General features: G+C 41.6%; 1 protein-coding gene across 1 annotated transcript in view; it reads left to right on the top strand.

Moving 5' to 3' along the window:
• Positions 1–16,479, top strand: part of cblb (Cbl proto-oncogene B, E3 ubiquitin protein ligase) — a 53,533-nt gene that overhangs the window by 19,371 nt on the left and 17,683 nt on the right. Inside the window, exons 5-9 of the mRNA XM_037749488.1 lie at positions 2,371–2,527; positions 4,614–4,735; positions 9,864–10,001; positions 11,561–11,648; positions 12,373–12,504. Of these exons, the coding sequence (XP_037605416.1) occupies positions 2,371–2,527; positions 4,614–4,735; positions 9,864–10,001; positions 11,561–11,648; positions 12,373–12,504 (637 nt within the window). The remainder of the gene's footprint in view (positions 1–2,370; positions 2,528–4,613; positions 4,736–9,863; positions 10,002–11,560; positions 11,649–12,372; positions 12,505–16,479) is intronic.

Genomic DNA, 16,479 nt, shown 5'->3' on the forward strand with positions numbered 1-16,479 from the left:
GATGCACTATCTCAAATTAGTGCTATGATGTTGGATGTTACTGGGACTGTGATAAATGCAGATCCCGATTTTCTGATTGCATAAAGAAGTAAAAAGAAAAAAACAATGTTTTTTATTCAGATTTAATGCATGTGAGTTCTTTATACTATGACAGTTTTCCTAAAATTAGATTAAAAAATCGCAATCGTGAAACCCTGTATTGTATCGCCAGATTCTTGCCAATACACAGCCCTACTTGTAGCCTTATATGCTTGTCATCTATCCGGAAAAAGGACTGTTGGGAGACCAACACCCTGCATGAACTTACCAGAGGAGCTCTGTGAAAAGGGTTTCTTTCCTCATAAATTACCCAGTCAAGGTCATACTGAATAATTCAATCACAGATTGAGCATAGTCAGCTTCAGTAAATGAGCTAACTCCATTACCTATGTCACATGATCTCTTTCAGATCAATGAATTCTATGTGTTAAATATCTGCATGTGATATATCGAGCTGTTTAAATCATATGTGCAGGATAACCAGCTATACTTCTTGAAGTACAGTTTGCAATTGATTGCAACAGATGCATAATTAAAGGTATCATTCTACGTGTGTTCCAGTAAGGTGGCGTCAGACACAGAAGTGAGCTAATGTATACAGGCAAGTTAATATTAACAGTTGTGGTCGGCCATGTGGTGAGCCACACAGAGATGTTCCCGTCAGTGCAGTTGATTATTATCAAAAGGGATTCTGCCGTCATGAAGCATTCAAGTATTCTTTCTCATTACTATCTCGCTGTCCTTGTGGTGTCTCTTTTCCCTTCTGTCTCCCTCCCTCTGAGCTCATTTTCCTCTCCTCTAACTCTGACTGTGTGCTGGTACTAAAAGCTGTTTCAGCTAGTAGCTCAGGAGCTGCTGTGATATCACCAGCTTCTGTCCAATTTAGTTTATTACCGTCATCGTACCAGCACTGAATTAACAATCAGCTGGCCTCGTAGCGTACTCTGATTCAGAAATCAAATGTCACTCTTCGTTGTGTTGCACACGGCTGGGCATCATCTGAAACCGCCCACTACATACTACTGACGAACGCAGTATGCAGTGTGCAGTACATACTGCGTTCGTCAGTAGTATGCAGTACGAAGCGGTTAAAGCGATGTATTTTGCAGTATGCTAAGCCAGGCCTTTAAACCAACTCTTAAAGCACTGGACAAAAATACAAATTGTTTATGTTCTGTTGGTTTACTTTTTAAGATGCTGCAGGTTTAAACTATTTATTCTAACAGCTCACAGTGAAGTCAGACAAACAGGATCATCAACGAGGGGAGACAGGAAATATAAAACATTGATCCACAACATTTACTCAAACTGCTTTTTCAGTTAGAGCAACAAAACAGTGGACTGATCTCCCTCCAGATATTCTAGTAATATGTTGTCTCAGCAGGTATGTCTCTTTCCTCCTCCTCTTCCCTCGCCACTGCCGGCCGGCTGGCAAGCTTTGCCCGCGGCCGATTGTGGAGCTTTTCAACTCCAAAAAGGCAGATAAACACAGGTTCTCGTTGATTTATAACGCACATTTGTGTTGTGATATTTAAACAAACTGTCCGTCAACAAGCAAATAAAAGCCTCTCGTCTACAGACCGGTCTCTAGAGAGCTCCAGCCAGCTCATAGCGGGGTCTGTGAGCGCGACCGCCCGGCTGGCGAGGTAGTGACCCCGGCAGGCACTAGCTAGCTGTCACTGCAGTTTGCGGAGCTTCTAAACTCTGAAAACATCAGAGCAAATGTTCGCTTCGCCATCTAATATTGTAAAACTGTCAATATTCAAAATCTACACAGTTGATTTCTCGCCTCAAAAACTCTCAGAAGTGAATTTAGTGATGAAGCAGCTACGAAGAATGTAACAAACGTTTTTGGCTGCTGTTGTTGTTGTTGTAACTGTAGCCTGTACCATTCCAGCTATTTGCATATGTTTGGCCACTGAGGCTGCTGATCACACCATCAACAACACATACCTTTTTTTATGTTGACATTTGCTAGAAATGTCATCACCAACCGATACTTTCGTTTCCCAACGGCACATTTCTATCAGTTGTGGGTGAGAAACTTCACGCCCCCTCAGTTTGTACCACCAGACTTCACCATCACTTTAATGTGTAACTCTTTCTGTTCATAGTTTTATCTAATCTAAAGCCATAAGAGCTGTGTGAGTAGAACAAAAGTTCAACCACATCTATGAATCTTCACATCAGATGTGAATTTGCAAAGTTGTTGTCATGCAATTGATGTACAGAAACTCTTTCATTGCATTTGTCTAATGTACATTTATATCTTTTGTCTCGCAAGTTGCTGCATCTTTGCTTTTTATGATTTGGCTCGTTGCTCTCTTGCAGGACAATAGTGCCATGGAAAGTGTTCCGACAGTGCCTTCACGAAGTGCATCCCATCAGCTCGGGCCTGGAGGCCATGGCCCTCAAATCCACCATCGACCTCACCTGCAACGACTACATCTCCGTGTTTGAGTTTGACATTTTCACACGCCTCTTCCAGGTTGGTCAAAATAAGGTTTAAACATGAGAATCAAATTATTTTTACACATAGCACTTAACTATTGGTTCTTACTGTATGCAGATACAACAGGTTTTGGCGTTTACATGCGAGGCCTTTCAAGGAATTCTTCACAAAAAACGTCTTTAGGATCTGTTCCACTGTGGATTACATTTTTACATAATAAGCCAGATATCTGCTGTTGAATTACTGCTAGAAATGGCACCCTTCAACATAATCTGTACCGGAGTAATTTTTTTTCTGAGAACCCAGAGGACAAACCGACAACAGAAAACATGAAAACTGAAATTTCTGTTTCTGTACCAGAGATCGACAGCACCACATGTGACACAGAGTGGCTTCATCTTGATAACAGCGGGAGCACGTCATATCTGATCCTGGGATCATCTTTGCTAGTTTACTTTTCCTTAAATGTAGTCAGAGTGATTCAGAGAAAGGGAGACCATTTCTTCAATTGAGCTGAATAATGTAGATATCAGGCCTCTCTGCAGAGGGTCCCAGTCTGGAAACTCCTCTATCCAACCACATGTTGGTGAAGATGGGAAGGAAGCAAACTTAACTCTGAATAATCTAGAAGAGGAGGCTTAAGTAGAGCATTGATTGTAAAAGGCAGTAGAGGCAGCAGTGCCTGTTTGAGAGCTAAACTGAGTCCAGGTTTAAGGTCAGATAATCCTTCATTATATGTTGATGTAAAGTGTTCCAGCAGCAGAAGGACCTGTGGTATCTCTCTTTAACACACCGCAGGTGAAGCACTGAAGTCACTGAAGGAGCTATTTAAGAATGCACGGGGGGGAAGCGGCGTCTTTGGTAGTCCATCTTCGTTTCCGAATTGTAGTTTTACCACGGCAAACCTGCGTCATAACATCCGCCACCGTCGCATCATTATTACGGAGCCTATAGTGTAAGTGCAGTCGGATTCTCTGAACACCACAGTTGTCTTTTCCTTTAAGTCCTTCTGAATTCTCCTTCACATCTTTCCTTGACCTCATGATGTTTTCCATCCAGGTCAAGGAAAAGTGGTTAGGAAATGACATCAGGACGTCATTTTTTTACTTTTCGACCGCAGCCCATACCGGCCCAGTACTGTGGTCAAAAACAATAAGTAAATAATGAAATTCTTGGAGGCCGAGTCACATACCTTGTTTGGTTTTAAGCAGCAGAAGTTATGTTTGAATATATGCAGAGTCACAATGACGGTGGCTTTGCACCACGGCTTAGTTTACCAATTAACTCACATCAAAACAGCACAGTGACTGGAACAGTGTGACACAGCAGCACAGGATCAAAGCCGTATGTATGGGTTTGATACACTAAGTTAACAGTGGAGGAGCAAAATAAATGTAGAAAATGTTTGGTCTGTTTGATGTTTTTGGTTCTATTTTGGTGCTTGTGTGTGTGTGTGTGTGTGTGTGTGTGTGTAGCTTCCCTCCTGTTGACAGATTACTGGCCATGTGGCTTCAAGATGGTGTGTGGGCGGTGAGGCTTTAAAGCAGTGTTTTACTTTGGCAGAACTTTTGTACTTTGCATGCACACTCTGAACAGGAAAACTGAGATTGTGAATACTTGAGGAATTATTTTGTCAGGGTCAGTGTCCCAATCAAGAGGGTGGAGCTAAGCACAATCAAAAGCTGAATAAGAGATTTTTAGGCGACCAAAAAAGGTTATAAATAACCTTCATGAACTGAAAACACTCAAAGTTAAAGACGAAGACACGTACAACTCCGCCATGGTAGCAACCTGTCAATCACAAGGTAGCCACAACCTAAACCTATGCTCTTAATTAAGGGATATTATGTAAACTGATTATCTGACCGATGGCAATGGTTCTTTCAAGAGGATATTTGTGCAGAATTTCTGGATTCAGTATTTGTGTGACAGCTGACATAAAACGAAGAATCGCTCAAGGATAGCAGATACAATCAGCCTTGATCGGCCCCCGATCTTTGAGATCGGATCTGGACGTCTCATCTATTTGTGGCGGAAGCGCTGACTCAACGTGACTTTATGCTGAACATATGAAAAAAAACATGCACAATGCATATTAATCTGTTTAGTCTGTCTTTTTCAGCCATGGGGATCAATTCTGAGGAACTGGAACTTCCTGGCAGTGACACACCCCGGCTACATGGCCTTCCTTACATATGATGAAGTCAAAGCCCGACTACACAAGTACATAAACAAGCCTGGCAGGTACGGTAACTGTGTCTTTGTTTTAAGTACCTACAAATGTGGTTTCAAAGTATTTCACTACAACATTACATATCCATGACTAAATGAGCAAAGTTCGGTTTATTAAAGGTTGCCTGTAGGGAACTTGATCTTCCATATCTACATGTTGGTATACATGTGATGTACTGTGAAAAGCAACAGGAAACATCAAATAGCAGTTTAAAGATAACAGAGGAATCTGGAAACTGTATTTCTGCTGAACAGTGAGCATTGATGGAGTATTAATACACTTGAGGAATAGAGCAGCGTAGGACTGTGTCCAACAGTTTCTGTAACTTAATGATAACCAACAATCATTTACACCCGCTTCACGTCGATTGGCCAGCTGTGTGGCAGTGAGAAAGTAAGCAGGATTTGAGCTTCTCTCTATAGCTCTCTTTACACAACTGTTTCTGTCACTGATGATGTGAACAACTGATAAATGCCTTCCAGGAGAGACTGTCTGAAAAAGGGTGCTGTTATCCCCACCAATGTGACGGGTGTAGCCATTCAGAACAACTAGAAACACTTCTGCATCCTATATATATATATATATATATATATATATATAATATATATTATATTTGATGGTCCAAAAAGTCCGGTTTTGTTTACCTTTGACTTTATGAACCCCTTCCGTCAGTCACATGCAGCTTCCCCGTTGTTATCTGTGTGCAGACACACAGCCAGGTCTGAAAGTCAACATGCCGTTTCAGAATCCAATTGATCTCCTCAGTCTGCACATAATGCTTATGAATATTTACAACGTGGGTCGCCGTAGCAAATAGCCTTGGAACTCAGGCTCAAAGGCAACGGATATCAGTCGGAAATAGAGAATGTTTATGAATTTGCCAAATTTGCATTTGGGATTATGTGTGTCATAAACAGGCCACGCTTTGCTGTCACACCTCTTGAGTCTCAGTCTGAACAACCTTCCCAAAGCTACTTATTACTGTCGTATATATTCATAAAACATGTCTTTGTTTCAAAGCTTATGACAGCAGCAGGGTGTATATAGCCCCTAAACACACAGCAAGAAGCTTTTTCAGTGAAGGAAATCTGAGAAAATAGTCCACCCTAGGGTGCTGGAAGGTGTGGTTCACCTAGACAGACAAAATAAATCAAGAATAACTCCACAACCACCAGGATTATATGCATGATCTTGGACTCTATGGATAGCTAGGACCTCAGAGAATTCATCCCCAGTTTAAGTAACACTATGCCTGAGTAAGTACACGTTAAGGCCTCGTCTTTTAGAAACTATTCGGGGAAAAAAGACCAGCTCCGCATTTTATGAAGTTTTTAAAGGCAGCATTTTAACACACAGCTCAGCCAAACCTGGTACCGGGTCCGTCCGGTAGAAGAGGTTAAATGTTCATATGTGTGTGTGTGTATTGCAGTTGCCTGCACACTAGTCTCCGAAATGAATGCTGGCAAGTTGTGTTTTTTTTTTTTCCTTCCACGTAGCAAGTTCCTGGTGGGGGGAAGAAAGTAGCTGGAGAAAATACCTTTAACATCAGCGCTAATTCATTGCGAGCAGCTCGTATAGCCTTGAGCTGAGCCATGCATGCCCTGTGATTAACCAATCTTGCGTGGCAGCATGGTAGAGCAGAGCAGATAATGACAGGACAGGAAACGTGTGTGTGTATGGGTGTGTGTGTGTGTGTGTGTGGGTCTGTGTGTAAGTGAGCGTGGAAGAGGCTAGTGTGTGTGTCTGAGTATGCAAATGTGGAGGGGCGCTGATCACAGAGTGAATCATGCAAATACCATTGTTATGAAGCAAAACTGGATCAAACACACACAAACACAGCTGTGTGGGAGAGGGCAGTCATATGTCATGAACCACTACATGTTACCACTTCAACTCCCTCAGACACACACCCACACCACATTGACACACACACACACTTCTACGCATGCACAGGGGATAAGCAGTCTTATAGACTGTTGACAAATCAACTCAGGATATATTGATCATACCTCTGGTAAACAACTAGAAAAAGTTCACTCGGTAGAGTGCAGATCTCCGCCAGGTGTGTCTACAACGACCACTGCTGTTTAACGCTTCCTCTGAACAGAAACTGTCAGTCCGTTGGGCGACGTGTTAAAATCTTACAACCGCCGATTGCCAATATATTTGCACAGGTGTTTCAGCTGGGAGATGTGTTTGAGTGGCGAGTTTGCTCCACCACTGTAGTATTAGTACTATTCTTAATTCAAGTTTCTCTCTGTTACTAAACTAAGACCGGCTTAACTGCCTTGTTAACTCATCGTAAAACACATTTTATTCAAAGTCGGCAGAAACAAAATAAAACTCACCAAAACCATCTTGGTAAGTCTTTCCACTGTTCCAACAATCACCACAACTGTGATTTGGTCAAAATAAAACTCTTAATTCAAAGAGAAAGATGTTGAAGAACAGACCATTAAATTAGCAAAATAAAATGTTAAAAATTGCCCAAAAAAACAACAGTGACTGCTAACAGCTGTCCTCCTACTGACTAGGCTTGCTGCGGTAGTCGGTGTTACACAGTGTTTGGGCATTCACCGATTACATTACTTTCCAACTGCCCCCACCAATATATATATATATATAAAAACAGAAAAAAACATTTAATTAATTTTCTCATATCAGCGCGGTATTATCAACACATAGTCGGACGACGGGTGCTACAAACTGAAAGGGAAAGTGTCTGCTCCAGTGTCGGCAATTCAGTGATATCCCCGCAGTCGTGGTTCTTGACCAGTCTTGAAATAAAATCCAGAGTCCTCTTTTTTTCTGAGACCGAGACAAGGCCAAGTAAAAATTCGGTTGATTCAAAGACGAGACCCAGACCTTCAAAAAGTGATTTTTAAGACCGGTCTGGAGAACAAGACCGATCTCGAGTACTACAACACTATCGACAACACTACACAACAACACCAGAGACCAGCCACACAGCCATCCAACGTTAAAGATCAAAGTAAGCGCTCTACATATTGAGTGTCATCTATTCTTATAAAATATCCGGTGTAATCGGTAACACGGGTGTTGTCACAAGTTTATTGACTGGTCGGAAAATGTCCTCTCTGTGACATCCCTAACCTGCAGTAGGTGTACAAATCAAGAGAGGAACAATTTGTAATCCGTAGTGGAAACAAGAGTCCAAACCGAAGCAGCTGTTGATGCCGTGCCGTGCGGCCCCTAACCGGCCGGTTAAGAGTAGCGAGGAGTCAGCAGCCGATGACGGTATTAAACATATGAGATAAAATATGTGGTTAGTAAATTATGTTTCACTGCAATCACGAGAACACAAAAAAATATTAGGCTGATAGGTCCTGCAGTATGCGAGACAGACAGACACAAAGATGCACACATGCACGCACGCACACTCACAACCGAATACATAATCTCCTGGCGGAGATAATGACATCAAACATGGTTATCACACTGAAAGTGAAGATTACTTTGCTGCATGTGTGATTGTAGAAGCATTTCATTATCATGTTCACAGATAGGCAGATTTCCTGTCCTCAGCAAAGCTCTTCCCATCAGAGGCGAAACACAGCTTATTAGCATCAGTGAAACCGTCTGAAACTCTCAAACCGTCTTCTCACATCTCTCTTCAGTCAAAGCCTCGGAGGATTTAGCTCGGTGCCTTTGTTGCATGTGGAGGTGGGATCATACTGTGGTCAAGGCTCGCTCTAAGCCCGGTACTCGTGCTGCACTGCATTTATAATACCTCTATCTTTTTCACATTCAGATTGCTCCATCTTCTGCTGAGCTGCTTCTTTTGAATTCAGCTCTGATTTTGCACAAGGAAATCCTAAAAGTTTCAGAGACGCAGCAGGAGCACCATTGTTTGTTGCAGTTTTAGTTTTATATAAATAACAAAGGTAGAAAGTTCATATTTCACCGTAGAGAAAAAGAAACAAAATGTTTTTGGGGTTATTGGCTCATTTCTCATTGGATGAAGCTGGTGTAGTTTTAATTATCTCATCTGTTCTACCCTCCAGCGCTCACTCAGGTGTAATTGATCACATCAGGTCTCTGCAATTGCATTAAGAGGCTATTTGAAAAGGCTATTAGCGTTAATTACAGGGATAGACCCGCCGTGGCTGTTGATGAAATGATCCCATAAAGTGCCAAATATGACTAAAGAAAATGTCTTTCCTGACTTTAGGCAAATTTGAAGGACGATTTACTTGTTCAAAGACTACTCGAGAATGGTTTTATATGGTATATGTTTGCACCCAATAATGATATCACCTCAAGTCCCTCTGATCTGGAGCTTCATTTCTTCTTCTTTTTCTCCTTAAACCACCAGCAGCCCACAACACACACACACACACACAAACACACTCACACACACACACACACACACACACACACACACACACACACACACACGCACACACACGCACACACACACACACACACACACACACAAACAGACCATGTTCAAACGGTTGAAAAGATTAGAGCTTGCCTTATTTGTTGAGGCTAGTTGTTAAAGTTCAACTCAACTCTGTTGTGTATTAAACATGTTGAATCCCATTTAGACCGGATCTATTTGCTTTTAAGATATGAGTCCCTCATAAAAACACTACAGGTAATGAACTTCTTTTTAAAACACAAAAATGTGAAATTATTGGTTATAGTATCGGCTGAAAAATCCAATTGTGCTCCCTACAGTTGTATTTATTCAGCATGTTTTATTACAGGTAAACTACAGTGTGCTTTACATTTAAATGCATAGAGTATAACAACAAAGAATACAGAAGAATACAATCCAGGAAAGTGTGACGGTAGAAAATACAAGACAAAAATAAGATCTTATCTTATCTTAATTATGATCATATAATCATGATATGATTCAGCTAAAGGTCAGTAAAGGTACATTAACAAGTAGTTTACTGTTTTTATGACTAGTCAAAGTTTGATAAGGATGCCATAGTGTGTTATCAAAAGTGAATTATAACAGTCCACACACAGCTGTTTGAGTGATCTTGATACATTACTGCAGGAAACTTGACATTCAAATTGAGTTGTGTTGTTTTAACATCATTTAAAGTTTGTTAAACATGTTTGTTTACATGCACTTCTGTCCTCTCTCTCTCTCTCTAACAGTTACATCTTCAGACTGAGTTGTACACGGCTGGGCCAGTGGGCCATTGGCTATGTGACCAATGACAGCAACATACTGCAGACCATCCCTCACAACAAGCCGCTGTTCCAGGCCCTCATCGACGGCTACAGGGAGGGCTTGTATGTCACCTATCACTCCCTCTCTCCCTCTCTAGCTCACTCTCTGTTTGTATATTGATCCGTTTTGTGTGTATGCACTGTATACAAAATGATCAACTGATGCCCCTTTCACATAGAAATTCCACAATACCGCCGTTACGCCGGCTTCTCTCTAACATATTTATGTTTCGGAGGGGAATCACTGTCGCCTACTATTAATGATGTCTGTCTCAAGCTACTTTTTATTGGCCTGACCAGATGATAATGGATGAAGAGAAAATTATAGGCTGCTGTTGTGTGGGAATTTCTGATATGATGATACTAAGGCCATGGAATAGTTCTGCACTGGAGCGCAATCACAAGACACTTTGGGGTGTACTAGTATCAAATATGTGCATTGATTCAGGCTATTTTCATGCTCTTATAATGTGCATAAAATTTGGCATCAATCAACATTCATTTCTAGCGCAACGCTGAACCTCGAATGCACCGCTTATTCGGGTTGTGGTAAAACCGGTCCACACTGGACGCATTTTGCCCCAGTGTGTGATTTTTAGATAGCACGCCACCATCACAGGAGCAAAAGAGGTGTGACGTTTAACTCAACACCTTCTGCGTCCGGTGTGTGTGCGTGCATGTAGTCCCACCGTGCCAGCTGTCCCTTCCACTCAGACATCAGCTCGGCTCTGTGACTACCTCCGCTGGTAGTAGCTCCTCCGCACCTTTCATACGGAGCAGCGAGGCGTAATAACGGTGCAACAATCCCGCCTTGAGCAGGCTGTGTGAAAGGGGCTCGTGTCTCAATCAGTCACATCTGATTTGCATAGTCTTTAGTGTGGTGCCATTTCTGAAAGCCACTTCCTAGATGACACATGTCTCAGACAGACAAGAGGATGTCTTTGAGCCCTCAAGTAGTTTTGTAAGGCCATCTGTTGCGATCATACCTGATAATCTGACAGGCCCCCAGACAAATCAAACATGCTTCCCTCCATTTAGTGCACTTCCCTCAGCCGTCAGTCACGGCTGGCTGAGGCTGTTCAAGGAGCGCTGTGTCTTCTTACAAGTCCACTGTAGCCGGAGAGCGGGGGCGGGTAGGAGGGGGGGGATCCTGTTTGAAGCACCTCTGTTTTTGATCAAGCTGGGAGACCCCAGCAAGTCTGGGGAAAGTTAAGTTCCCATCAGTCCCTCTTTCAAACGTCAATCATTGTGGTAATACCCAGGCTTCTAAAAGCTGAATTCATTTGCAAATTTGACTTTAATTGGAAAAGAGTTTATGCTCATTTTGATCTTTTTTTTTAAGACCTAGTATATATTTTTTATTTAACAGCTGCTCATAGCTGATATTTCAGGTCAGTCAGAAATAAGGATTAATTAAAGTCTCATTTAAAGTAAAGCTATTACTACAAGTGCTCCTATTGCTGCTTGTGGTTCTACCACTACTCATTATATATATATAACATGTACCACTAGTAGGTAGACATGACAAACAAAACATGACTTTGATCAAAGTATTTAGAGTAAATATCTTGCTGTGTGTTTCTACTGCTTATTTCTTCTAATATTTTTTTTCTCATTCGCAGCTACTTGTTCCCCGACGGTCGCAGTTACAATCCTGACCTCACTGATTTGTGTGAGCCAACGCCTCATGATCACATCAAAGTGACACAAGTGGGTTTGTGTGTGTGTGTGTGCTGTGTGTGCTGTGTGTGTGTGAAAACATGCTTCATCTGGATACGTAGAGTAATGTTCATGGTTCCTGCTGGCCATGGGATTGCTTAGCCTCACAAAGCCAGAATACATCATGTAAGCTCAGGCTAGTTCCATAGCTGTACTTCTATGGAAGTTTCTTAAAGTAACCAAATGCTGCACCTTATGGCATGTTAACTTTGTTGTGACCAGGCAAAAGAAAAAGAGAAGAGATAGATGGCAGCAGAGGAGGCGTAAAGACAGTGTGAAACTACACAAACGGTGGAGGGGTGTAGGTTAGGGACGATGGATGGGACACAAAACACAGAGTTTTCACTCAGGAGACTGAAGTTTGCATCACGTGTGAAACCAACAGTGTGTAGTTGTCTTTATGTTCAAAGTTATTTTCACCCAAAACACGATGCTCCCTAAACTTAGCTTAGTGGGGTTTTATTGCCTAAATCTAAAGAAGCCTTTTTGCTTGTGTTCAAAATGTGATGTTTCATTCAGTTTTACATGTTAGAACGAGTTGCTTTTAAGTTTCACTTTCACTTTTACAACGCAGTAGGCCCCTTCTGACCCATTAACATGAGGGCGTGACATGGTGGGAGGCGTGTACATACTGCATGTGTGTGTGTCTGTTCTCTTGTATAGTTTGATATATGCATCACTTGATGACTAACAGGAGTTTTCTCTGCCTGAACAGGAGCAGTATGAGCTGTACTGTGAAATGGGCTCCACCTTCCAGCTCTGTAAGATCTGCGCTGAGAACGACAAGGACGTCAAGATCGAACCCTGCGGTCACCTCATGTGTACTTCCTGTCTCACGGCTTGGCAGGTATCGTAATGAACCGTACTGCGTGTACTCATTTTGACGTCAAATCTTTGAGCAAAGGGGTACATCTGTGGCTTCGACAGATAGCAGTTGCCATTACTCATGTACATGGGACATTGTGTGGTTCATGCCAGAATGTGTCCATCCCATCATTACATCATCTCTGTCTCTGTGCAATATTCTGATCTGATCTGAACATTTTTAACTGTTCAACACTGCTAAAAGGGAGATTAACCCCTTAACTCTCGGACCCGGCCGTTATCTGTCTTTCAGAGATTGTAGCAGGCTCAGTTTTCAGGCTAGAGGATACTGAGGAAGATACTGGTATCATGAAACTAGAAATACATTCTATTATTTATTCTATTACTGGGGTCCCTAAACAGTCTTTGAATTGCATTAATTGGGTATCACTGTAAAGCTGAGACTCTTGTGGATCCAATTTGCCCAACTGTATTCATGTGTGATGATGTTAGTCCCCATAGGAGACATTTTAGTGAGTTTGACCTCACTGTATAAACTGACCTGTGGTGACCTCTAGGATAATCACAGCCTCATGAAACTTTACAGCCACAAACTAGAGACCTAGAGCATTCAGAGGATGGATGGCTTTCCTAGCTAGATTGACAATAAGGGGGTTTCTGAGCAGTTTACACAACAGAAGTGCTCGCCATCCAATCGCCAAAAAATGCAATTCTTGCAGAAATCTCCAAATGTCAAAAGTTTTTGATACCGAATCACAGCATGGCTTTTTCTCTGGTGTTCCTCAAGGTCTTGTTGTCTTAATGTGGTATTTAGGAGGGATTATTGATCATTTTTATAAACTCTCGTGTGGTAAAAAATGGTTAAATTTAGCACCAAATCTGTGTAACAAATGGTATCAACCCAAAAAGTGCTGCAACAATTTCTGAGACATAATAGATCATGGGGATGGCCATCAGGTATTTAGATCATAATGTTCTAACTTTCACTCATTCATTTATTAATTAATATTTATTACAGATTTATGACTAGAACAAATTGACACACAGTGCTTAGCTGTATCTCAAATTAATCTTCAGGATCCCAGCTTTTCCAATTCTAGGAGACATCTTGTGTTGACTTTTATCTACCCCTGAAAAAAAGAGTGCAGAATGGTAAGGGGTGAATAAGCGACTGCATATAAGTGAGAAAAGAATACTGAATAATAGAAGCGGCTTTCAGCCTCCAGTGCAAGATACATGGTATAAAGAAAAACCTCCCTCCGTCCCTCACTTCCTCACGGTGTCCTTGCATCTGCCCTAATCAAATTTCCACATATCAGTCAGTAGCGGAAGTGAAAACTGAGCGTGTGTGCACACAGTATCTCCCAGTGTTTCTGCTTGTGTTTTTTTCTGCCTTCTGCTGTGTGCTATTTTTCGTAATTTGTGTATCCCAGAGCACCCTGTCCTGCCCTGCTGTGTTCATTGTGCTTGTGCACTCATCTGTGCATCAGAAGCTGTGCCAGCAAAGTGTGTTTGTAATTACCTTCCCCTAATGAGCCATTAGCATCGGGTCCAGAGACTCCCTCCTCCTCCTCACCCCTCTCTCCTCTCCTTTGCGTGGGACATCTGTGTTGCAGTCACACAGAGAGAGAGATGGCTCTCCAGACATGTAGAGGTCTGCACTGACTCTGATGCTATTGATCTCTGGCAGGGACACACACACACACACACACACACACACACGTATTCTCTCTGCAGTCCTGGACACAAGCCCAATTCTGTATCAAGGTTACTTTGAGTTGACTGAAAGTACATTTGTTCTAATTCTCAGAGGGGTTCATATCAAAGACATATTAGGCCTCACTTTGAATTCTCTTAGTCAGAGCTGCACGATTATGGCCAAAATGATAATCACGATTATTTTGATCAGTATTGAGATCACTATTATTCATCACGATTATTCACAGATTTTAGGGACAAAATATTTTGATTGCAAATTCACATTTAAATAAACAGAGCGCTGCTTTCACCTCCAACGTGCTTCATTCGACTGTCAAAAAATTCTAAATGTAATCCTTTCACTTTGTTATTTTCTTCTATAGTGGTTATTTGCATAAAAACAAATGATTAGCAAAGAAATGATTTTATTTTCATTGCTAAAAAAAGAAATCTTGGAATTAGTAATTATAATTATATATATATATTATAGGCTGCTTAGAGCTAGTGTCAGGAAGTTAAACAGGTCATAATTCCCTCTCTAATATCTGTATTATATTGCTGTGAAAACATCTCCTTCAAACAACTGTCAATTTCTCGGCAAAAACTAAATTTTATATTTGAACGCATCATGATAGCGTTATAATTCGCCATCGCCCAGTACCCAAGTAGAGCTTGAACGCACCATAACGGAGCTGTGTAGCGTCATGCTGTCAGCAGACGAGCCGGTCACTGAGATCATTCTGAGCAGCATCATGGGAATTAATTACTATATAATAAGATAAGTTAGTTGTTCCAAGGTTGTTGTAATGTTGTTCCTCCACGGCTTATTTTGGATTTACAGTTGTTACAAATTGCAGCTTTATGTCTTCTTCACTCACGCTGAAGAACTTCAGTGTGTGATGTTACTGACTGTGCCGCTGTGTGCCGAGGTAAAACCATCATGTGGCGGCTGCACGTGTGTGTGACCGGCAAAAAAACGGATATATGAGCATATGAGACGCTGATAACCAGCCAGCTTCAATTGGCTGCTGATTGACGGTGCATCTTTAGCCATTAGTTTAGGAAACGCTTTATGCTGCAGAGGTTTCCATGAGCAGAGCATTTTAAATGTGAACACCGCAGTCATGTACATTTAATTATGTGAAGCCAAAACCGTGATTAATATTCGATTAATTGTGCAGCCCCTACTCTTAGTGGTGTTGAATATGCATGGTATTGTTGTGCAGGTGAAACCTATCACTGGAGTCACGTCTGTTTTCTAACTGGAACAGTTTCAATTAACAGTAAATCTTGCATTACGTGTATTTTTACATATCCCAACACTGCGTTAGATGTTTGGCAGTGGGGCTTCCGCGAGGGAGGACATGGAAGATGATTCAGAGGACAATGAGTCAAGGTTTTATACACGTTGAGTGTGCTTTGTTTTTTCAGTCAGTGCTATGATAGTTTCCATTTATCACAAGTCTTTGGTTTGCATTGTGTTAGTAGTCGGAGGAGTTGATGTCTAAATGAACAAAAACATGCTGCACCATTGAAACATCATCGCTTTCAATTCTATTTTACTGACCAAAGTAATGTTAAGATGGAAGTGTTTTTTTGATGAAAATGCAAATAAGTCTTTGCGGTAGCTTCTGTGATAATGCAGTCAGTCTGTGTTTACCGTCACAGCACAGGAAATCATCCTCAGTGGTATTTTTAAAGACATTTTGCATGTCTAATGCAAATTATACCAAAAACATCTTCCCCCCAGATCAAAATGTTTTTGGTCACAGTTGTCACAACAAAGAAATAATGAATTATATTCATTAAATGTGGATCTATTGTCCACAGAATTTAAGTTCCTTGACATGAAAGTCCTTGGAAAACCCTTTTTGAGCAGATTTCGGAGCACACACACGAGTGTTTGGTTTTCTGCTCTGTTCTCAAGAGATTCATTTTTGACGCCTACAAAACTGGAAAGATTTTTCTGGGTGGCTTTCCTCTGAACATGAGCGCAGTCTTTCCAGAGCTCAGTCCTGTGCTCAGCCCACATTAACACTGTTTGTTTGTCATACTTCCTGTTATGACAACTCGACGTGACCCCGCCTTCTCGACAACCTCATTCAGTGATTGAATGACGTCTGTCATCGTGTGTGTGTGTGTGTTATATACGGGTGCTTCGGTAATTAAATATTTTCCTCCACATTAATGAAACAGTGAGTCAGAACGAGAGGGAACCCTCCTACCCTGTGACAGTGAGTAACCCAGCTCTGGTCCGTTCAGGTCGTGACTCACTGGTGGTGGTCCCCCATCTTTCCTC

The sequence above is a fragment of the Sebastes umbrosus genome, chromosome 17 (assembly GCF_015220745.1).
Source record: "Sebastes umbrosus isolate fSebUmb1 chromosome 17, fSebUmb1.pri, whole genome shotgun sequence".
NCBI lineage: Eukaryota > Metazoa > Chordata > Actinopteri > Perciformes > Sebastidae > Sebastes > Sebastes umbrosus.